The sequence below is a fragment of the Saccostrea echinata genome, unplaced genomic scaffold, assembly GCF_033153115.1.
Source record: "Saccostrea echinata isolate AGI-Se365-2 ecotype Australia unplaced genomic scaffold, CSIRO_AGI_Sech_v1 ptg000019l, whole genome shotgun sequence".
NCBI lineage: Eukaryota > Metazoa > Mollusca > Bivalvia > Ostreida > Ostreidae > Saccostrea > Saccostrea echinata.
The window spans coordinates 4,726,493-4,752,500 of record NW_026889768.1 but is presented as its reverse complement, the minus strand read 5'-3'; the positions used below and the strand labels follow the sequence as shown (position 1 = coordinate 4,752,500).

Genomic DNA, 26,008 nt, shown 5'->3' with positions numbered 1-26,008 from the left:
TTTGAACGCCTTTTGTTCAATACTGTTTATCAAAATATTCTTCCTTTTCAAGACATATTGCGCCAAAGATTATGCAATTTGGCCCCCTAAAGACCCCTTATTTCGTAACATATGATATCAACATCATGTTATTTAGATAAAGTTTGTGAAGAAGAACTATTTCGCTTCAGTAATATATTACAAAATATTGATCATTAAAGAGTTATTGATTGTATACTTTCGGCGCCTCTCGGCCCCTTATTTAAGGGGTCAGACCCTTTTCCTTGATATCACCTTAAATCTCTCACGATTTTTTACACTTTTTGTTCAACAACTAGTCAGAAATTCTTTTTCATTTCAGAGATATTCGCAAAAGAAGCATATAGGGGCCGGCCCTTCAACTCCTTAATGGGGACGTTTAGCAAAAAATGAAAGGATGCATCTTGTTTAGAACATTATTTTGGACATCTTTTGCTCAATATTGCTTATCAAAATATTTCCCACTTTTGAGATATAAAGCGTCAAAGATTTAGCATTCTGGCCCCTTATGGTCCCTAATTATGTAACATTTGATGTGAATATCATAATATATAGTCGTACATTGTTGAGATACACATTTTTGCTTCAGTAATGCATTACAAAATATTGAACGTTAAAGAGTTATTGTTCAAAGACTTTCGGCCCCTCTCAGCCCCTATTGTGAGGGTCCAGCCCCTTTTTCTTCATATCACTTTAAAGCTTTCATGATTTTGAACACTTTTTGTTCAACAACTAGTCAGAAATTCTTTTTCGTTTCTGAGATATTTGCAAAAAAAATATTTAGGGGCCGGCCCTTCAACTCCTTAATGGGGACGTTTAGCAAAAAATGAAAGGTTGCATCTTGTTTAGAACATTATTTTGGACATCTTTTGCTCAATAATGCTTATCAAAATATTTCCCACTTTTGAGATATAAAGCGTCAAAGATTTAGCATTCTGGCCCCTTATGGCCCCTAATTATGTAACATATGGTGTGAATATCATAATATATAGTCGTACATTGTTGAGATAAACATTTTTCCTTCAGTAATGCATTACAAAATATTGAACGTTAAAGAGTTATTGTTCAAAGACTTTCGGCCCCTCTCAGCCCCTATTGTGAGGGTCCAGCCCCTTTTTCTTCATATCAATTTAAAGCTTTCATGATTTTGAATACTTTTTGTTCAACAACTAGTCAGAAATTCTTTTTCGTTTCTGAGATATTTGCAAAAGAAGTATTTAGGGGCCGGCCCTTCAACTCCTTAATGGAGACGTTTAGCAAAAAATGAAAGGTTGCATCTTGTTTAGAACATTGTTTTGGACATCTTTTGTTCAATAATGCTTATCAAAATATTTCCCACTTTTGAGATATAAAGCGTCAAAGATTTAGCATTCTGGCCCCTTATGACCCCTAATTATGTAACATATGGTGTGAATATCATAATATATAGTCGTACATTGTTGAGATAAACATTTCTGCTTCAGTAATGCATTACAAAATATTGATCGTTAAAGAGTTATTGATTAAAGACTTTCGGCCCTTTTCCGCCCCTAATGTGATAAGTCAGCCCTTTTTCTTCGATATCAAATAAAAGATCTTGTAATTCTACACAATTTCCGTTCAATATGGTTTAACAAAATACTCATAGTTAAAAAGTTATCGTAAGAAATGTCTCTAAAATTCACTCATGATTCGTGTCCTAAATTTTGACCCCTACCGAGCTTCCATACTAGGCACTTCCGGAAGATTTGAAAACCCAGGTGATCAATGGCAACATGTCCTCTATCATCGCTGAAAATTTCAGCACTCTAGCTTTAATCGTTTTTGAGTTCCATTGCAGACAAGGAGGTCCTCTGAATTTTGATTAAAGGGCAATAACTTCCGACCGGAAGTGAATTTCAAAAAAATGAGAAAAATGTATAAGGTTCAGACAAAGATACATCTTCCCTGAAATTTTCAAGTAAATCGACCCAGCCAACTCCGAGAAATCTTCTGCACAAAAATTGTAAAGAAAAAAAAAAGAATAATAATAATAACTAGACGCGATCTCGTTGCGAGCAACGAGTGGGTCTTCCGTCCGATTTTTGATAAGATGAGATACGAATTTGACTGAGATTTTCGTTCATAAATATATAAATAGTGAAAACGTACAATTTGCTTCAGTTATGTTTAACAAAATTTTGATCATTATGACACCTAAAAACGCAATGTTTGATGTAGATTTTAAAATATTTACAGTAGCAGATCATGAAGATGAACATTACTGTAAAAGGGTTAAAGATAAAAGACTTTTGGCCCCTCTGAGCCCCTAATTCGAGGGTTCAGCTCCTTTCTCTTAAAATTACATGAAAGGTCTTGTAATTCTCAAGACTTTTTGTTCAACAACTATTCAGAAGTTTCGTTTCGTTTTCGAGATATGTGGACTTGAAATATTTAGGGGCCGTCCCTTAAAGTCCTTATAGGGTCTGTTTAGGAAAAATTCAAAGGATGCACATTGTTGAGAACATCATTCTAAACAACTTTTGTTCAACATTGCTTTTCAAAATATTCCCTTCTTTCGAGATATAAAGCATCAAAGATTAAGCATTCTGGCCCCTTATGGTCCCTAATTACGTAATATTTGAAGAAAACTTTCAGATATATAGTTGCAGATTGTAAAGATGAACATTTTTGCTTCAATAACTAATATCAAAATATTTAACGTTAAGGAGTTATAGATGAAAGACATTTGGCCCCTCTGAGCCCCTAATTTGAGGGGTCAGCCCCTTTTTCTTGATATCACATGAAAGGTCTTGTAATTCTGAAGACTTTTTGTTCAACAACTATTCAGAAGTTTCGTTTCGTTTTCGAGATATGTGGACTTGAAATATTTAGGGGCCGTCCCTTAAAGTTCTTATAGGGGCTGTTTAGGAAAAATTCAAAGGATACACATTGTTGAAACCATCATTCTAAACAACTTTTGTTCAATATTGCTTTTCAAAATGTTTCCCCTTTTCGAGATATAAAGCATCAAAGATTTAGCATTCGGACCCCTTGTGGCCCCTAATTACGTAATATTTGAGGAAAATTTTAAGATATATAGTTGCAGATTGTGAAGATGAACATTTTTGCTTCAATAACTAATATCAAAATATTTAACGTTAAGGAGTTATAGATGAAAGACATTTGGCCCCTCTGAGCCCCTAATTTGAGGGGTCAGCCCCTTTTTCTTGATATCACATGAAAGGTCTTGTAATTCCGAAGACTTTTTGTTCAACAACTATTCAGAAGTTTCATTTCAATTTCGAGATATGTGGACTTGAAATATTAAGGGGCCGTCCCTTTAAGTCCTTATAGGGACTGTTTAGGAAAAATTCAAAGGGTGCACATTGTTGAGACCATCATTCTAAACAACTTTTGTTCAATATTGCTTTTCAAAATGTTTCCCCTTTTCGAGATATAAAGCGTCAAAGATTTAGCATTCTGGCCCCTTGTGGCCCCTAATTATGTGCCATACGAGGTAAAAATCATAATATATATTTGTAAATTGTTAAGATAAATATTTTTGCTTCAGTAATGTATACCAAAATAATGCTTGTTTAAGAGTTATCGATTTCAGACTTTTGGCCCCTTTCGGCCCCTAATGTGATGAGTCAGCGCTTTTTTCTTGATATCATGTTACAGATCTTGTCATTCTGCACAAATTTTGTTCAATATGTTTTAACAAATTAATTATACTTTAAAAGATATGATACAAAATGTCTCAAAAATTCACTCATGATTCGTGTCCTAAATTTCGACCCCTACCGAGCTTCCATACTAGGCACTTCCGGAAAATATCCAAACCCAGGTGCAAAATGGCAACATGTCCTCTTTCATCACTGAAAATTTCAGCGCTCTAGCTTAAGCCGTTTTTGAGTTCCATCGCAGACAAGGAGGTCCTCTAAATTTTGATAAAAGGGCGATAACTTCCGACCGGAAGTAAATATCACTTAATGAAATTGCCGGAATTAACTTCAGATGTCAACGCATCTACCATGAAAATTTGAATGAAATCGAACGAGCCATCTCCGAGAAATCGTCTGCACAAATTTTGTAAGAAGAAAAAAGAATAATAACTAGATGCGATCTCGTTGCGAGCAACGAGTGGGTCTTCCATCCGATTTTTGATAAGATGAGATCAGAATTTGACTGAGATTTTTGTTCAAATATAGTTATAAGAATAAATTTTTAAGACGAAAATTTTGCTTCAGTAGTGTGTATTAAAATATTGATCATTAAAGAGTTATAGATTAAAGGCTTTCGGCCCGTCCTGGCCCCTATTTTGAGTGGCCAGTCCTTTTTTCTTGGTATCTTCATATAGCTCTCATGATTTTGAACATTTTTGTTCAACAACTATTCTGAAATTCTTTTTTGCTTCCGAGATATATGCAAAAGAAATATTTAGGGGCCGGCCCTTCAACTCCTTAATGGGGGCGTTTAGCAAAAATGAAAAGGTTACATACTGTTTAAAACCTTATTTTGAACATCTTTTATTCAACACTGCTTATCAAAATATTTCCCAATTTCGGAATATAGAGTGCCAAAGATTTGTCATTCTGGCCCCTTGTGACCCCTAATTATGTAACATATGAAGTGAATATTATAATATATAGTTGTAAATTGTTGAGATAAACATGTTTGCTTCAATAATGAATTGCAAAATATTGAGCATTAAAGAGTTATTCATCAAAGACTATCGGCCCCTGTTAGCCCCTATTTTGAGGGGCCAGTCCCTTTTTCTTCATATCATTTTAAAGCTCTTATGATTTTGAACATTTTTTGTTCAACAACTATTCAGAAATTCTTTTTTGTTTCCCAGATATTTGCAAAAGAAGGATTTAGGGGCCGGCCCTTTAACTCCTTATTGGGGACGTTAAGCAAAAAATAAAAGGTTGTGTATTGTTCAGAACATTATTTTGAACATCTTTTGTTCAGTATTGCATATCAAAATATTTCACACTTTTGAGATATATAGCGTTAAAGATTTTGCATTTTGGCCCCTTATGACCCCTAATTATGTAACATATAATGTGAATATCATAATATGTAGTTGTAAATCGTTAATATTAACATTTTTGCTTCAGTAATGCATTACAAAATATTGATCGTTAACGAGTTATTGATTAAAGACTTTCGGTCCCTCTTGGTCCTTATTTTGAGGGGCCAGCCCCTTTTTCTTCATACCACTTTGAAGCTCTTATGATTTTGAACAATTTTTGTTCAACAACTATTCAGAAATTCTTTTTCGTTTCCGAGATATTAGCAAAAGAAGTATTTAGGGGCCGGCCCTTTAACTCCTTAATGGTGACGTTTAAAGAAAAATGAAACGTTGCATATTGTTTAGATCATTATTTTGAACATCTTTTGTTCAATATTGCTTATCAAAATATTTCACACTTTTGAAATATAAAGCGTCAAAGATTTTACATTCTGGCCCCTAATTGCCCCTAATTATGTAACATATGATGTGAATATTATAATATATAGTTGTAAATTGTTGAGATAAACATTTTTGCTTCAGTAATGCATTACAAAATTTTGTTCGTTAAAGAGTTATTGACTAAAGACTTTCGGCCCCTATCGGCCCCTAATGTGATGAGTCAGCCCTTTTTCATTGATATCATATAAAAGATCTTGTAATTCTACACAATTTCTATTCAATATGTTTTTAGAAAATCTCCATAGTTTTAGAGATATGATAAAAAATGTCTCGAAAATTCACTCCTGATTCATGTCCTAAATTTCGACCCCTACCGAGCTTCCATACTAGGTACTTCCGGAAAATTTGAAAACCCAGGTGCAAAACTTCAACATGTCGTCTATAATCGCTGAAAATTTGAGCGCTCTAGCGTTTGCCGTTTTTTAGTTTTTGTGTCGACAAAATGGTTATCTGAAAATCGATTAAAGGGCGATAACTTCCGACCGGAAGTGAATTTTAAGGATTTGAACAAAAAAGGATCATCTTCAGATCAAAAGGCATTACCCCTGAAAATTTCATGAAAATCGATCGAACCGTTTGCGAGATATCTTCTGCACAAAAATTGTAAAGAAAAAGTGGAATAATAATAATAATAATAAAAGTGAAAAAGAAACAATACAATAATAGAAGGGTCTTCCGTTGGAGACGGAAGACCCTAATAAAGGTAAAAAAGAAACCGAAGAATAATAGAAGGGTCTTCCGCTGAAGACGGAAGACCCTAATAATAATAAAAGTGAAAAAGAAACAATAGAATAATAGAAGGGTCTTCCGTTGGAGACGGAAGACCCTAATAAAAGTGAAAAAGAAACAATAGAATAAAAGAAGGGTCTTCCGCTGAAGACGGAAGACCCTAATAATAATAAGAAGAAACAGAGTAAAAGCAATATGTTCCCAAACTTCGTTTGGATAACATAACAAGGATAAAGCAATGAATATGCACATTTTACTGATAAATTGATTTGGGGGGGGGGGGGTTCACAGGTACTTGGGCTTGGTTTATAAATATGTATGTACCTTATTGATATGTAAAAATGTACATTACTTATTTTTACATACCAATAAGGTACATACATATTTATAAACCAAGACCCAAGTACCTGTGTAAAAATTAGCTTTTAACGCCCTATGATTGGACTGTTGCGAGAAGCACTGATTTTTACACTCAGCGGCTTACTTTGACATTTAAACGTGTCATGTACGGAGGGACGGACTTGGTATTAGATTAGAAAACCTTACTAGAAGTTATAGGTATGGTGTTAGGGGCACTTACATGATTTACTTCTATGCAATCAACACAAGAGATGATGGGAGTTAGAATGACATAGATTAAAATACCTTGTTCGCGAGGGATAGTATTTCCTTTCAATTGCATTTTATGAAGGAATCAAATAAAGAAAAAAAACAATCCGGAATAAAAACTTGACAGTAGTTGGTCAAATGGGAAAGGAGGGGGGGGGGGTAGTATAGGGTGTTTCGCTTTTTTTATGTTCATGCAGCTATAATCGCCTCGATTTTCTTTTTAACATCGATGCTATATGATGCTTCCGTCAATATTAAGATCTGTGAATGATGAAAATAATTTGCACATTTCCCTTTTTAATCGGTTATCATAGCTGATTTCTTTTATATCATTTAAATCAAGTTTTGATTGAATAATTCAGTTATGACGTTTTATGAAATAAATAAACGATTGCTTGTTGTCAGTTTCATTAAAAATTGTCAGTAACTTAGATCCGCCAACTTGAAACGCCACCGTACTCACGTTTTTAGGTCACCTGAGTCACTCAGGTGACCTATTGCTATCCGTTTTTGTCCGTCGGCGTGCGTCGTGCGTCGTGCGATGTGCGTTAACATTTGAACATTTTTAGCTTCTTCTCTGAAACCACTTAACCAATTTCAACCAAATTTGGCATATAGCATCTATGGGTGAAGGGGAACAAAAATTGTGAATTTCATGGTCTCTGTCCCCCTGGGGCCTGAGGGGTGGGGCTAAAACCACCAAAATTAATGCAATCTTTAAAAATCTTCTTCTTTACTCCCGGACATCAACCAGTCAAACTGTTGGCATCATTGTAATGAGCATTGAGTCCTCTACCAAAATTGTGAAATTCATGGCCCCAGGGTCAGGGGTTCTGGTGCTAGGGCGGGGCTATATAGATCATATAGTGAAAGTGCATTATTTCTTTGAAAATCTTCTTCTCTGCTCCTGGGTATTAAATAAACAAACTAAGTATATAGTTATGATGAATAAGAGTGTCTCTTCCAAAATTGTGAAATTCATGGCCCCAGGGTCTGGGATTCTGGTGTTAGGGCGGGGCTCTATTGATTATATAGTGAAAATGCATTAATTCTTTGAAAATCTTCTTCTCTGCTCCTGGGTATTAAATAAACTAACTAAGTATATAGTTATGATGAGTAAGAGTGCCTCTTCGAAAATTGTGAAATTCATGGCCCCAGGGTCAGGGGTTCTGGTGTTAGGGTGGGGCTCTATTGATTATATAGTGAAAATGCATTAATTCATTGAAAATCTTCTTCTCTGCTCCTGGGTATTAAATTCAGTAATTAAGTACATAGTTATGATGAGCAAGAGTGCCTCTTTCAAAATTGTGAATTTCATGGCCCAAAGGGGCAGGGATTCTGGTGTTAGGGCGGGGCTCTATTGATTATATAGTGAAAATGCATTAATTCATTGAAAATCTTCTCCTCTGCTCCTGGGTATTAGATAAACTAACTAAGTACATAGTTATGATGAGCAAGAGTGCCTCTTCCAAAATTATGAATTTCATGGCCCCTGGGTCAGGGGTTCTGGTGTTAGGGTGGGGCTCTATTGATTATATAGTGAAAATACATTATTTCTGAAAATCTTCTTCTCTACTCCTGGGTATTATTGAAAAACATTAAATACATAGTTATGATAATCAAGGATGCCTCTTCCAAAATTGTGAAATTCGTGGCCCCTGGATCAGGGGTTCTGGTGTTAGGGCGGGGCTCTATTGAATATAAAGTGAAAATGTTTTAATTCTTTAAAAATCTTTTTCTCTGCACCTGGGTATTAAATTCAGTAATTAAGTACATAGTTATGATGAGCAAGAGTGCCTCTTTCAAAATTGTGAATTTCATGGCCCAAAGGGGCAGGGATTCTGGTGTTAGGGCGGGGCTCTATTGATTATATAGTGAAAATGCATTAATTCATTGAAAATCTTCTCCTCTGCTCCTGGGTATTAGATAAACTAACTAAGTACATAGTTATGATGAGCAAGAGTGCCTCTTCCAAAATTATGAATTTCATGGCCCCTGGGTCAGGGGTTCTGGTGTTAGGGTGGGGCTCTATTGATTATATAGTGAAAATACATTATTTCTGAAAATCTTCTTCTCTACTCCTGGGTATTATTGAAAAACATTAAATACATAGTTATGATAATCAAGGATGCCTCTTCCAAAATTGTGAAATTCGTGGCCCCTGGATCAGGGGTTCTGGTGTTAGGGCGGGGCTCTATTGAATATAAAGTGAAAATGTTTTAATTCTTTAAAAATCTTTTTCTCTGCACCTGGGTATTATTTAAACAAACTAAGTACATAGTTATGATAAGCAAGGATGTCTCTTCCAAAAATGTGAAATTCATGGCCCCGGGGACAGGAGTTCTGGTGTTAGGGCGGGGCTATATAGATTCTATAGTCAAGGTGAATTATTTCTTTGAAAATCTTCTTCTCTGCCCCTGGGTATTGTTTAAACAGACGAAGTACATTGTTATGATACACAAGTATGCCTCTTCCAAAATTGTGAATTTTATGACCCCAGGTGTAAGGGTTCTGGTGGGGGGGGGGGGGGGGCTTCTATTGATTATAAAGTGAAAAAGCAAAATTTCTTTGAAAATATTCTTTTCTGCTTCTGGTTTAAAAAGCAAAGAAGCTAAGTGTATAGTTATGATGAGCAAGAGTGCTTCTTTCAGAGTAGAGTAGTGAATTTTATGACCCCTGGGTCAAATGTGCTGGTGTGAGGGTGGGGCTCTTGATAATATAGTGAAAATGCATTAATTCTATTAAATCATCCTGTTTGCTCTTTAGTGTTAAGCAGATAAACAAAGTGATTAGTTATGATGAAGCTCTGGTGTTTTTTTTTTGCGGGGGGGGGGGGGGGGGGGCTCTATTGACAATATAGTGAATCTGTAGTAAAAATGAATTATTTCTTTAAAAATCTTCTCCGCACCTGGGCATATCTGAGGTAAATAGAGTAAAAATTTTTATAAGAAAGATGATTTTTACCAGATATTTAAACATCTGGACCATTTGGTCAAGTGTTCTGGTCCTGGCCAGGGCTCTATTAGTTTGTATTCTACTGAGAGGAGTTATTCCCCTTTGCCATTTACTTTTGATAATTTATCACTATAAATAATGTACTTGAAAGGTAAATAGAATAAGAGAATTATGCAAAATCTTTTATTGTATAATACAAAAAGTACTTTCATTGTTTTAATGATCAGATAGACTTGTAAGTAGTAGATAAATAAAACTGAGACAAAAATAACTTGTCTTATTAAATGTTCATCAAAGACCAAGAGAGGCCAATGTAAGAGATTTCAACAAGGGATTAAAGTAGTACAGAAGCATTGATAATTTGTTAATATACCATATGGTGATAGTGATAAATGGGGAACGGATTAGAACCTAATTCATTATCTGTTAATGAATATTAAGACCAATTATTTTGTTGATCATGATCACCCTATTTTTTTTTCTTTTGGGCAACAAAGCTTCACCTTTCAGTTCATATTATACTCTATGCATCCTTTCAATTATTGTATCATACTCAGGTGACCGTTAAGGCCCTTGGGCCTCTTGTTGCTATTTCATGGCTGTTTATAGAAAATGAAAGTAGACTTATAATTTAATGTACGATACTTACTATGCGAGTGAAATCTAAATACAGTTTACGGACATCATCTTGTATCTTGTGTATTGTTCGAGGAGTAAATAAGAATTCTGGTTCACCCATTTCGGAGTTTATTTGCAAAAATTATTAATTTATGAGTTTAGATATCATAATGCCTCAGAACAATATATTTTGGTGTGAGTTTTTACTTTATTGCAACATGTTTTGAAAAATGTAGATAATGATGTACATATGAAATACAAGGCTTGTTTTATTCCTGTATGGTATAATTCTAATATAAAAGTAGTTAACAAGAACATTTTTATAGAAAATTGGCCATGGTATAAAATGAGAGTTAAAAATATTGGAGATTTTTTTGTCAGATGATTTCAAATTTCTATCAAAATCTATTTTCCAAGAAAAATTCAACATTACATATGTAAGCTTCATGCAAAATAATAGCACTGTTTGTGCTATTTCAAAGTTTTTAAAAAGTAAGTCCATAGATGGAAATCTTTGAAAAAATATTATCAACCAAATTTACCTTTTTATTTGAAAATATTTTTCATAATTAAAAATGTACGAAAAGTATTTTTAATTATATAAACAAAAATGATTTAATTCTTATCGCAATTTCAATGTGGAATGTAGATTATCTCCCTATGTAGTGATTAAAATATGTATAAAAGATGTTTTAAAAGTTTGTTTTAAAACTACATCTGATTCCTCTGTGCAGTGGTTATAATAGCGAATTATCCATAGGATCCTTCCTGTAGATTTTTATCTTATGAAAATCAATATAAAAAAATACTGACTTTTGTAAGTTTTGTACTCAGGACACTGAAACTATACTCAATGTGTTTGTCTTTTGTGACTATATTGTATCTCTATGGAGGAATTTGAGTTTACACATATACAGAACCATTTCAAAAAGATTTGGATTTAATGTCCATAATATAATTTTAGGTGAAATACCTCTTACTAAAGAAGTAGAATTGAAAACTTTATATTACTATATACAAAACAATATATCTTTTCATGTTTGTTACAATCAAAAATACTTGTTTTTTACTGGTTTTTTAAGCTATCTGAAAATGAAACACAATATTGAGAGGTGTATATCCATTAAGAAATCAATACTGTTTTACTTTGAAAAACAATGGATTTTGTGGAAAAATATATTTGAACCAATTTACGACAATGTAAACAGGTTTTTGTATTACTTTTCATATATATTAAGAATCAATTGATGATACGTGATATTTTTATGAAGCAACCTCCATATTAAAGTGCAAGGAGATTATTAATGGGTGTATAAGTGCTAAAACAATCCATTGTAATTCTGCTCTTGAAAATAATTTGATTTTTGTGTATAATGCAAAATCATATTTTAATTGAATTTACATTGTTTATATTGCTCATCCTATGTAGAGTAAACAGATTATTGTGCTCTGTATATAATTATCTCCTCCTGCGTGACTCAGGTGACAAACATGTATGTTCTTTGCTCTTCTACGATGCCGTTTTCAAATTATAATTTTTGTTTTTAACCTTTTACTGAAATTTTGAAATTCATTCCCCATAGTAACATGTTTCCAGTCTGTTGGGTTAGGTTTAATTAATCAAAAATTAAAAATACTGTATAGAGGGAAATTCTCGCCCCCGTTTTATTTTTGCCCCTTTCGCCCTACACGACATGAATTCACGATGGGGCAAATTCAAACAAGACGGTATAATTTCTTAAACAGAACCGTGACTGGGCGAATTTAAAACAAGGCAAAATTGTTTGCAAGTTTTAAAGGGCGAAAATAACACGGGGAAAAAATTATTCCGTATACAGTACTTTACACCTTTGGAAAAAACTTCTTTACTCATGGACATTTAGCAGCCAATTGGATGCATTGTAATAACAAGTCATCAGCACTATAGTAAAAAATATAAAAATTATATTCTTTGGGCTCCAGAGTGGGGCTAAATTGGTCACATACTGAAAATGCGGTATGTAATAAAATTCTCCTCTTTAAACAAGGACATTTAGCAAAACATTTATGACGTAATTTATGACGTAATGTTTACTTTACAGTGCGGGTATAGGGAGAACAGGGACCTTCATTGCTCTGGATTATTTGTTGGAGGAAGGATCTACAATAGAGAGTGTGGATATCATCAACTGTGTCTCCAAACTGAGACAGCAAAGGGCACATTCCATACAAACTAAGGTAAGATTTGCAGATAATTTAATTATCAATATTAAAAAGAAAAATGTATAATGGAAGGTGTAGAAATCATAATAATTGTGTCTCCAACACGGCAAAGGACACATTATATATAAAATGACATTTAAAAAAAAGTTTTTTGGCATTAAACATTTATAGATGAATAAGCGTTCCTTCCAAGTTATTCTTAATTCTTAATTTTAATTAAAACTATAGGCGCAGTACATCTTTCTCTATGACGCACTTGCACAGGGATTGAAGAATATTAGAAGAAAGTCGTTATATCAACTTGTCGATGAAATTTGAAGCCACGTCGCTTTTTTTTAATCAAGGACGTTCGTTCTACTTATGTCCTCCAAATGTGTTTCATTAAATTGCTTTATTTTTGTACTTGAAACTTGATTGCAAATGTACATATTAAGATTAAACTGCATATTTATAAGCATTGATACTTTGATTTCCATTTTATCGATTACGAACTGGTATTTTCAGATTGATGTCAATAAAAGCTATGTTTTTTTTAAAAACTATTATTGAACATAACATCTGACTAAGAAAAAGAGGACAGGAATTCTGGTCTGGACATTTGAAACTTAGAAATTACAAAAAGAATTATGCTTGGTACAGTGGTAGCATTTGATATGAGATATGTTGACGTTGTGCTAAGGACATTTGAACGACGTGAATTTCATACAGTATAAAATATCACATTAAGATTAAAATTATACAATTATAATACAGACAGAAGTTGTTCGTAACAAAGGTTTTGTAACAATCTTGCATCATTGTCATTTGCACAAAGTTTAGCTGAGGTTGAAATGTAAAATTTTTATCAATACAAAAATATAGGTATTTAATCTATGCAATTTTAGTCTTGAGGGTTAGATATATCATGGCATTGATCAAACATTATCTCGACTGATTCAAGTTTGCAGTAATAAGTATAATCTTCTGAAGGTCTTGGTATGGAAAACAAATCTTAACACTATGCCTTTCTACTGTGTATTGAAGACAAGTAGGTCATTCTTGGCACAGAGATTGGTAGGGACCAAGAGTTCTTTCGTCATTCTTAACCATTGTTATTCGTATAAGGTAAACGTCACATGTCTGAGAAAATTTCGACAATGAACCTTTTATGTTAGAATTGAATGGTCATTATTTCATACTCTACACAAAAGGGTACAATGAATTCTTTAATCGATTACATTTAAGCAACATTCAAGCCGTAAGAATTTGCAGATTATTTTTTAGCTAGATGACAGAGATATTAGATCAATTAAGATAACTGTAATTCTGTAATAGTAAGGTAACCTAGGTTATGACTTTGGACAACTTATCTATGATATTGAGAAAGGCACAGATGAGTTTATTATTTATTTACTAAAGAGGTTTTGTTCAAGTACCTTTCGTTTAGTATATACGTATCAAAAATCTTAGTGCTGCTTGGTGATTTATAGCTCCAAAGATAGTGTCAAGGCAAATTCAGGATTCTTAAACACTTGCCGTGGCCTTCAAATCGACATTTATCGACATATCGACGAAGTATTCTCAATTAACAATAATTACCTCAATTCATATGTCGACTCGATATATCCCAGTGAGCTAATAAAAGATATTACAGAGTCTGTCACATCTATTTCATATTTGGATATTTTACTAGAATAAAAAGTTTATAGTAACCTAACAACAAAGCTTTATGATAAACGGGATAAAAGACTTCGACTTTTCAATCGTCAACTTCACTTACTTATGTAGCAATATACCCTTATCACCTGCATATTGGGGTTTATGTCTTCTGTTAACGTTGATTCGATACGCAAGAGCATGCTCTACGTAGGAACAATTTCTAAATCGAGGCAAGCTATTGACAAACAAGTTGTTGAAACAAGAATATCAACAGTCTCGTTTAAAGTCATCGTTCTCAAGTTCTATGGTTGATACAATGACATTGTCAGCAAATAAAATCTATCATTAAGTTAAATGCTGACTGAGGTTTTCATACTAATTCCTGTCGGCAGGGGATGCTCACTCCTTCATGCACTTGATCCTACCTCTTATGTTTTAGAGGTCCGTGTTTGCTCTGCTACTGATTTGTATTGTTTGAATGTAAGTGTGAGCTTGAATACTGTTCGTTATCTGCATATTTTATTTAAATACTCTAATCATCTAAACCCACTCAAGGAGAAAATATTCCAATTTTTCTAACAAAGAGTAATTTGAGAATGTTAACAACAAATTCGTTCTCAAAATAGCTGGAGACACAAAATATTTTTTATATTGTTTATATAACTGTTCTTGAACATTCTTGAGTATCACAGACCTATATTTCAGAACTTAATTTTATTGAACCAATGTATTGGTTTGATAGTTTATAAGTATATCTTTTAAAGTTCACAACATTCGATTGACTAGCTCATTGAGTTGTGCTTGGCACTTCAGGCATTTAAGGAAATGTTGGTTTTAGCAAGGTTCCGTTGTCATAGGTTTATAGAAAAATATATTTCTATCATTTCGTGATAAGGAAGCGAAAATAAAATTTTGTTATTAATTAATAAATACTCATATCATTTTTAACTAACTTTAACATATTGTGTATTAAAATATCATATTATCTTTCGGGGTTACCGGAAAAATATATTTGATATTCTTGCCGATTCTTTGGCAAGAAATGTCATTCTTGATATTTAAGTAAACAAGTATATTCAAAAATAGGTTTAGGAATGGCTTTTGACTACAGAAAAACTTCCTTATATACTCTTCATCATAACTATTAAAAGTTTATTTTCTGAATCAATAAAAAAAAATACAGTACCATTAATTAGACCGTTAGATCAAATTAATTCTAAAACGTTTTCTTTTGATTTGTACTATAGTCAATCTGCTCCTAAACTGTCTCTTTTTTCATTTAATTGCCAGATATGATTTGAAAAATACAGTTTTTAATAACAATATTCATTTTCATTCTTACGTTTATTGGTGTTTCCCTTTGAACCTTTGAACTGAAATAAAAGATACTACAGAGTCTGACACATCTGTTTCATACTGAAATATTTTACTAGAAAAAAGCGTTAATGGTAACCTAGCAACACCACTATGATAAACATGATGGCATCAACTTTTCTGTCACCATCTTCCCAAGAAACGCAAGAGCGTGCTCAACGTACGAACAATTTCTAAAACGAGGCAAACTTTTGACAAACAAGTTAATGAAACAAGAATATCAACAGTCTCTTTTTAAGTCAACATTTCGCAAATTCTACAATGACCTTGTCAGCAAATACAATCTATCATTAAGTCGAATGTTGACTCACGTTCTTCATACTTTTTAGGCCATTATTTTCACGCTGAATTGTCTACAGATTTTTCCGTTTGCCCGATCATCACAAGGAATACACTGCGGATGTGACCGGTCAACAGGGGATACTTACTCCTCCATGGCACCTGATCCCATCTTGGATGTTTTTAGAGGTCTGTGTTTGCTCTGCTCCAAATTTGTATTGTTTCAATGTACTTCTGAACTTGAATAATGTTCGATATCTTATATTTCATAAAAGCAATATTTATGGATTAATATGATAAGGGGAAAATGGAATGAAATGAAATCAAATTTAAATATTTTTATATTATATTTCTAAACATGCAAGAGCATTCATAGATTTAATAAGTTGAAGCTTAATATGTACATCGTACGTAGAATCTTTTAATATTGTAAAATTCATTGTCCTAAAATCGAAACAGTCTGGGTCATAATTCGACGGTTAACCAAAACTCACATAAAAGGATAGAATTCAAATCTTTCTAAAAAATATTGTCCAATTAAAGTGAAATATAAATATGCCGTCTTTTTTCTCCAGATTGGAGAAAGCTTTTCGCCTTGGTAGATGATTTATCACAATTCAATATTTAAATACAGCTAAATTATCGCTATTATCAAGCATGTTTGAACTACGTTTTATGATTAGTAAATGGTCAAAAGTGGGTAAATCGAGTTTGTAAACCAATCATACTAATTCCTTTTTGAAAGCTGTTAATCAATGTTAATCAAATGCTTCAGTTTGCTATTCCATTTATCATTTTATGAAGAATTCTTTTTTTCGTTTGTTTGTTTGTTCTAGACTCTAAATATTTCGGACTAATAAAATTGCCTTACAAAGGGAAGTCAAACATATTTTGCCATTGTAGACATTAACCTTAAATACGCATTGTAGACCAACATTCAAATCGGTGAACAAACAATAAGACCATTTTGCACGCGCGTTGACCTTATCTATTTTATTAACTTTCTCTAGTCTAAGAAGTTCAACCATTAAAGTTTTATTTATTTAACCAAAACACCATATCTATGACGAAAAATGCATTTTGATGTGACATTGTTCAAACATACAAGTAAACCCTAACAAAAATTTTCTTTGATTTACTATAGTTTATCGAAGTTTACTATGGTACACATATTTACTTAGAAACTTTTATGTGGAATTGTTTTAGATACCGGTCCTTAATTTTTCTTTAATAAAACACCAATAATTAAAGTTAATATGTGATTATACAAGACATATTTCCTGAATAAATAAAAAAAAAATAGATGTAAAACTTGGAGAAAATGAAATATAACAATTAATAATAATAATTACCCAGACAGAAAAAAAATCATTTCAATCTGACCTAGATCAGTTGACAATCAATAATATGAAATATTTTCTTCGCCTGTATCGAAGTAATAAGTTTGTGGAACCTAAGAAAGATCTATGTAGGCCATCGAAACAATTGATAATTAAAATAATTACAACTATAAATTTTTCACAGAAGAAAGATTATGCAATAATGATCCTCAACATTTAAAACCTAATGTTCTTGTTTTGTCAAATCAACAATCAAACTAAGACAAAAGATTTTAGGCGTAATGAAAATGAGTTGGTGAGACGAGAAAATGCCTATTGTTCAACAAAAGGGAGAGTAAAAATAAAATCTGAACACGATTTTCCCTCATAATTCAGTTTGCATTTAAGTGTGTTTTATGTAAAATCTCCAGAATTTGCAACGATCTCACAAGTGTTAGAATCATTCGTCTGTGAACTAGCATGCACCAAAAAGGGAAAATTGGTAATTCTTCATACTTTTATATTCTTTTCTATGTAAGTGGGTCTTTGAGTGGGTTTCTACTTTATAAGACAATTCGTATCTTTAGGAAAAAATATTTAAGTCCAACTTTTCAAGGGTTAATTCACAAACAAGATTAATTGCCATCACTTGTTATGAGTTGTAGTGGCTAGAGTGTCAATCTCTAAGAAGACAATGGAAACTCAGAATTTTTATCACATGGGTTCAAATCCTAAGAAATCTTTAAATTTTAACCATAGAATAATTTTTGCGGAGAAAAGTTTTCCAAAGAAGAATTTTGTATGTCATAATTCTATGTTTTTTTAAATCCTTTTAATACGGTCAATTTCTAAAACGAGGCAAGCTATTTACAAAAAAGTTGTTTAAACAAGGATATGAACAGTATTATTTAAAGTCAACATTTCGCAAATTCTATGGTCGATACAATGACCTAGTCAGCAAAAACAATCTATTAATTAAGTGCTGACTCACGTTTTTCATACAAATTGTTAGGCCAGATTATGTATTGTCTACAGATTGTTTTTCGTTTGAACGAACATGACAAGGAGAACACAGCGGGTGTGACCGGTAGACTTGGGATGCTTACTCCTCCATGGCACATGATCCCACCCATGATGCTTTTAGAAGTCCTTGTTTGCTCTGCTTTCGATTTTATTGTTTTAATAGACTTTTGAGCTTAATTTTTGTTATCTTACATTTCATACATAAAGCTTTGCTCTAAATACTTAGTTCACAAATTGCATTTGAGTGCATTTGAAGCTACAGGAGTTATGCACGCCTTGTTTGCCCATTGTCGTTTAATTGCGTAAATGATGACACTTGATATTCTGTTTGATATATTTAAACATTAGAACAATATTGATATTGTAAAGAATTTAGAAAAAAAAAAAACTGTTAAAATATCTATTGACTTAATTGAGTGTTTTTTTTAACCGTTCTTTCACGTCTCTTGATGTTTGGTGAATTGAATTTATGAATTTAAAGTTGGGAAATATCTTGTAAAACAGACGACAACTTAAGGAGGTTGTATCCTGCTACGAAAAGTTATAGGTATTTTTTTCCAAATATATTTTAATTAAAAATCAACACAAAGGGGTCAATATGCATCTTTGTGGAACTTAATACAGTCTTATTCTATCTTGAATAGACACAGTCCGACATTTAGATATATCGACGACGTATTGTCAATTAACAATGGTTATTTCCATTCTTATGTCGATACGATATATTTTGGTGAGCTTGAGATAAGAGATACCACAGAGTCTGATACATCTGTATCATATTTGGATATTTTACTTGAAAAAGACGTTAATGGTAATCTAAAAACCAAGCTTTATGATAAACATTATGACTTTAACTTTTCAATCGTCAACTTCCCTTACTTCTGCAGAAATATACCTTCATCACCTGCATACGGGATTTATATCTCTCAGTTGATTCGATACGCAAGAGCATGCTCTATGTATGTACAATTTCTCAAACGAAGTAAATTATTGACAAACGAGTTGATGAAACAAGAATATCAGCTGTCTCGTTTAAATTCATTATGTCGAACTTTGTCAGCAAATACAATTTATCATTGAGTCAGATGCTGACTGACGTTTTTCATACTAATTGTTAGACCATTATTTACACACTGAATTGTCGACGGATTTTTCTGTTATTTCCCGATCATGACAAGGAGCGCACGGCGGGTTCGACTGGTCGACAGGGGATGCTCACTCCTCCATGGCACCTGATCCCACCTCTGATGCTGTGGAGGTCCGTGTTTGCTCTTCTCCTATTTTGTTTTGTTTAATGGACTTTCGAGCTTGAATACTGTTCGTTATCTCCATATATTTCACTGAAATTTGTGACAAAGGAAAATTTCAAATTACTTCGCATAATCAATTTATTTTACCTTTTTGCACTCACAAAATGTCATTTTTCTGGCATTAAAAATATATCAAGTTTTTTTTAGAGGTCATGAATTTTTAAAAGCACAGATCTTCTGTCTTCTCGGTATTCAGAAATGAAAATTAAAAGCTCGGGTCTATGACGTAACTTTTTAGATGGTTTAAAAAAATATTAAATTAAAGCTAAAATTACGGCTATTTTTTCTAAATTTTCACGATGTATTTGGTATGTCTATCATATAACGATGATAAAATTCATGATTAATAAATCATTGTATAATACAGAACCATCAAAAGATATCTCACGACACAAAATAACTTTATGTGCAGCCTGCATGGAAAATAAGAATCCAAACTGCGACAAGAAAATTGATAATGTAAAGTTGAATCGTTTGAAGTTTCGATCTTACATTTGTGTTTAAAATAAAAATCGTATCATATAAATCTGTTTATTCAAATGATATTTTTCTTTGAGTATTCTAATCGTATTTAATGTATCTTAACTTTACTACCTGAAGTTATTACCTGTTCTAAAACTAATAACCTTTTATGTCATCGTATGTAAAGTGAAAGCAGAACGAACACATGTAATACAGTGAGAACTGTATAATCCGACACTTGTGCAATCCGTTTTACTGTAATTTCCGACGTTTACTTTCATTCCAAGTTTACGATTTTCCATTTTCTTTTTTACACCGTGTAATCCTGTCTTGAGATTTTTGTTTGGCAAATATTTCATGAGAAATTCAACTTACCAACATATAGGCAGGTATTTTTCTCTCTGAAGGGCAAGGGTTGACCCAAGTGGATTTTGAAAATGACCAGTTTTTAAATTATTGTATGTAGTAAATCTTTATGCATGTAGGTTAGTCAAACAAATGGTCTGTCTGAGACTCCACACACGTTAAGTGAAATACAATAGTAAACAATAGTAAACTTTTGGATATTGAAAATGACCTTGTATCCAAGTAATATTGTTATTGAGCGCCATCCCGTTACAATAAATTTCTTCTAAAAACCCTTCCGCCATAAATAAAGTTTTTCTATTATGCTTTACTGTATGAAAATTTAAGTGTGGGTTCTTAATTCTATATATATATATATATATATATATATATATATATATATATATATATATATATATATATATATATATATATATATATATATATATATATATATATAAATATAAATTGACATTACAGAAACCAGTTTTATTGAACTAGAAATACCATGAAATTTAGAAATAAAGGTCCAGACAAAAATCTGCTCAAAAGCTGAGGATCAAACCTACTTAACAGAATATACAATAAAATGCAGTTGCAATTTAAAAAAAAAAATGCTGAATGTGTTCATTAGTTTAATCTTCAATGTTGGAGGTAGGTATTTTAGCCATAACTATGTTGTTAAAAAAGTGCATTTTAGGAAAAATTTCTTGAATTTGTAAATAAAGGAATGTTCATTAAACATTTTTCACCGAATTTCTTTAATACTGTTCATAAGAACAACACATCAAATTCATATCAATCCATTGATCATGAAAAAGAATGTTCAGAATTCATATTTCAAGATAATTGTAGTCTTATACTTTTGTACGTTTTCATTTCTCAGTGTGTTTTTAGCATATTGAAGCAACCCACACCCCTTTAAGTTGAAAGAATTTTTTTTTACCCTTGTTTGTGTGCTGAGAATAAACACATATCATGGTTTTTGAAAGAAGTGGGCAAACCATGCAGGAAGAAATGACCAGTATAGAAAAAAGTTTGACAAATAAAAGCAACTAAAAAATCGAAAATTGTATGCATTATGTGGGAGGTGTTTTCTCACATGTTTTCAGCAAAAAGAAGAAGAAGAAAAAAAAAAAAACGTGGAGAGTTTGAATATATTACAGTGGGGAAGACAAGTGGTTTTTAATGAAAATTTCCATGCTAAATATAAAGCTACAGCTGCAGGTATCTTCTTAAACATTTGCGGGGTGCTGGGGTAGGGTGAGGGGCTACTATGGTCTTTTTATATTCGAAATCTCGAAATGATGAGACTTTAGTAAGAATATTAGAAAAGTTTGCAGTGGGAAAACAGTTTTATCATGTTTTTGAAGTGCATTTTTTAAAGGCACCAATCTAAACAGTCAGCAAAGAAATAGAGATTAACCTTGATTATCAACAACAGGCCCAAGGGCCATAACGGTCACCTGAGTACAATACAACAATTTAGAGGATCCATATACTGATAAATGAAGCTTTGTTGCCCAAAAGCAAGAAAAATAGTATGATTAGCATCAACAAAATAATTGGTCTAGTATCTATCTGTCCTACATTTATCACTATTACCATACAGACTATCAAAATGTCTATTTTTTAACCCCATATTATTACTTCTCACATTGGCTTCTCTTGGCGTTTGAAGAACATTTAAAAAGATAAGTTATTTTGTGACATTTTTTTTATCTATTATTTCCAAGTCTACCTGATCATTAAAACTATGAAAGTAATTTTTGTATTATATAATAAATATTCTTGCATAATTCTCTTATTCAATTAACCTTTCAAATACATTTATTTACAGCGATTAATTATCAAAGGTGATTTGCAAAGGGGAATAACTTTGCTCACAGAATACAAATTAATAGAGCCCTGGCCAGGACCAGAACACTTGACTAAATGGTCCAGGTGTTCAAAATTCTGGTAAAAATACCCTTGCATATTAAAACTTTTACTCGGTTTGCCTCGAATATGCCCAGAAGCAATGAAGATTTTGAAATGCTTTTCCACTATATCATTGAATAAATAAAGTCACACCCTTACCCCAGAACATCTGACCAAGGGGCCATGAACTCAATTCTGGAAGAAGCACCCTTGCTTGTCATAACTATACACTTGTTTCTTTGCTTTATAACCAGTAGTAGAAAAAATATTTTGAAGGAAATTATGCATTTTCACCCCCCCCCTCCTTCACCAGAACCCCTGACCCAGGGGCCATGAATTTCACAATTTTGGAAGAGGCATTCTCCTTATCAAAACCATGCAATTTGTTTGTTTGAATAATACCCAAGAGCAGAGAAGAAGATTTTGAAAGAATTATGCATTTTCTCTAAATTATCAATAGAGCCCCGCCCTAACACCAGAACCCCTTACCCTTGGGTCATGAAATTCATAATTTCTGAGGAGCAGCCTTGCTCATCATAACTATGTATTTAGTTTATTTAATATCCAGGAGCAGAAAAGAAGATTTTCAAAAAATAAATGCATTTTCACTATCTTATCAATAGAGCCCCGCCATAACACCAGAACCCCTGACCCTGGGGCCTTGAAATTCACAATTTTGGAAGAAACAACCATGCTCGTCATAACTATGCACTGAATTAATTTATTTAATACCCAGAAGCAGAGGAGAAAATTTTCAAAGAATTAATGCAATTTTACTATATAATCAATAAAGCCCCGTCCTAACACCTGAACCCCTGACCCTTGGGCCATGAATTTCACAATTTCTGAAAAGGCGGCCATGTTTACCATAACTATGTTCTTAGTTTATTTAATACCCATGAGCAGAGAAGAAGATTTTCAAAGAAATAATGCACTTTCACTATGTGATCTATATAGCCCCACCCTAGCACCAGAACCCCTGACCCTAGGGCCATGAATTTCACAGTTTTTTTAGAGGGCTCAATGCTTATAACAATCATTTCAACAAATTGACTGCTTGATGTCTAGAAGTAAAGAAGAAGAATTTTAAAGATTGCATTAATTTTGGTGGTTTTAGCCCCACCCCTCAGGCACCAGGGGAGCAGCGACCATGAAATTCACAATTTTTGTTTCCCTTCACACATAGTTACTATAAGCCTTATTTGGTTGAAATTGGTTGAGCGATTGCAGAGAAGAGGCTAAAAATGTTCAAATGTTAACACACGACGCACGGCGACAGACAAAAACGGATAGCAATAGGTAACCTGAGTGACTCAGGTGACCTAATGAGCGAACAAGTACACTGTGTAAAAATTACCCCGAAGTATTGCAGTGGTTAAAATACTTTAAGTTCAGCTAAATAATTATGCCTAGACAAACAAAAGGGAATTAAAGTTTTGCTCTTTTCATTTGAGACCATATATTTTTAGAAACATATTTTTGTGCATGTAATAACTCTATAATACCATATTTGCTTTTTAGCAGTTCTGAAAAATGTGACAAATATGTTGTTGGGTATCATGATTCACTATGAAAAAAAAAGAAAAAATAAAGTAATATTTAACTTAATGCATCACACAAACCTTTCTTATGCAAATCTATAAAACATATATGTTAACTGCGACTGTGATGTCCGCACGATATGGAGAGGAAAAAAACAGTGGATAGCATTATTCAAAAGTTTCTTTTCCACAGCCATACACAATTTTAGCTTGCGAGTGGGGGGGGGGGGGGGGGGGCACAGCCATACATATTCAGTTGCGGCACTATCAACTACTAAAAATTCCTTGAGAAGCAAAAAAAAAAAAAATTAAATAAATAAATAAAAAAATAAAAATAAAAAAAAAATAAAAAGGTCATCAGACGTTTTTAGTGAGTGGACAAAAGCATACAGTAACAATGTTTTCTGTAGTATTCTACATATATCCCCGTGCCCCCACCCCGATTCCTACGGCCGTGAATATTATTTTTTTTCTTTCCGATTTTGTGCCTGCAAGTTCTCGGAAATGGCTTGCTGTATTTTCATGAAACTTTTACGTCTCATAGAACATTAAAAAAAAAATAGACAAATCGTTTTGATGACGTCACTTTCAGTTCCGAGATTTCCGCGACTTATTCATTGATTTTTGTACGGTCAACTTAGATTAACTTACTAAATTTAACTATTTAAGTTAATGACTGTACCTGTGCCTTATAAACAACATCCCTGAGTGTACCTGTCCAGTACTTACACTTTATTCTACATCCCTGACTGTAACTGTGCCTTATAAACATGGATGTTGTTTATAAGGCACAGGTACAGTCATGGATGTAGAGTAAAGTGTGTATACTGCACAGGTACAGTCCTGGATGTTCTTTATAAGGCACAGGTACAGTCATGGATGTAGAACAAAGTGTGTATCCAGGCACAGGTACAGACATGGATGTTGTTTATAAGACACAGGTACAATCATGGATGTAGAATAAAGTGTGTATACATGCACAGGTACAGACATGGATGTTGTTTATAAGACACAGGTACAATCATGGATGTAGAATAAAGTGTGTATACATGCACAGGTACAGACATGGATGTTGTTTATAAGGCACAGGTACAGTCATAGATGTAGAATAAAGTGTGTGTAATGGACAAGTGCAGTCGTGGATGTTGTTTATAAGGCACAAGTACAGTCATGGTGTAAAATTCTAGAGTTGTCAGGACAGGTACAGTTGTGGACGTTGCATCCCAAGAAATTCCTTACGATTTCCTTTGAGCTGAACTCAATAAAGGTGCTATTAACGCTATTCACCGATATTCCCTATAGATTGATTCCAGACAGTTGATTGCAGAATCTTATAGAGGTGGGTGAAATATATGGTGATAACGAACAGGATTCAAGCTCAAAAGTCCATTAAACAATACAAAATAGGAGCAGAGCAAACACGGACCTCCAAACATTAGAGGTGGGATCAGGTACCAGTGGAGGAGTGAGCATCCCCTGTCGACCGGTCATACCCGCCGTGTGCTCCTTGTCATGATTGGGAAATAACAGAAAAATCCTCCGACAATTCAGTGTGTAAATAATGGCCTAACAATTAGTATGAAAAACGTCAGTCAGCATTTGACTCAATGATAAATTGTATTTGCTGACAAGGTCATTGTAACGACCATAGAAATTACGAAATGATGCCTTTAAACGAGACAGCTGATATATTCGTGTTTCATCAACTTATTTGTCAATAATTTACATCGTTTTAGAAATTGTACATACATAGAACATGCTTTTGCGTATCGAATCAACTGAGAGATATATACCCCGTATGCAGGTGATGAAGGTACAGGTATATTGCTGCATAAATAAGGGAAGTTGACGATTGAAAAGTTAAAGTCATCACGTTTATCACAAAGCTTGCTTGTTAGATTACCATTAACGTCTTTTTCAAGTAAAATATCCAAATATGAAACAGATGTGTCAGACTCTGTGGTATCTTTTATCTCAAGTTCACCAAGATATATCGTATCGACATAAGAATGGAAATAGCCATTGTTAATTGAATAAAAAATATTTACTTTTACAAATATTTTCTTCGGATGTTATTGAAAATTATAGCATTCATTTCCTTTAAGATGATCAATTATTTTGATACCATACCCTGCATATTTCAGGTATCACACCGCGGTAATCGACCAGGTCAAGATGTCATTTGTAGTTCCATGCATATAAAAAAAATTTTTCTTATTTCTTTTG

The 26,008-nt window shown here is 33.1% G+C and overlaps 1 protein-coding gene across 1 annotated transcript in view; it reads left to right on the top strand.

Annotated features, from left to right (window-relative positions):
* LOC133189607 (receptor-type tyrosine-protein phosphatase T-like) overlaps positions 1–12,908 on the top strand; it is a 47,689-nt gene extending 34,781 nt beyond the window's left edge. Inside the window, exons 11-12 of the mRNA XM_061324995.1 lie at positions 12,451–12,586; positions 12,800–12,908. Of these exons, the coding sequence (XP_061180979.1) occupies positions 12,451–12,586; positions 12,800–12,889 (226 nt within the window). The 3' untranslated portion in view covers positions 12,890–12,908. The remainder of the gene's footprint in view (positions 1–12,450; positions 12,587–12,799) is intronic.
* The last annotated feature ends 13,100 nt before the right edge of the window (positions 12,909–26,008 follow it).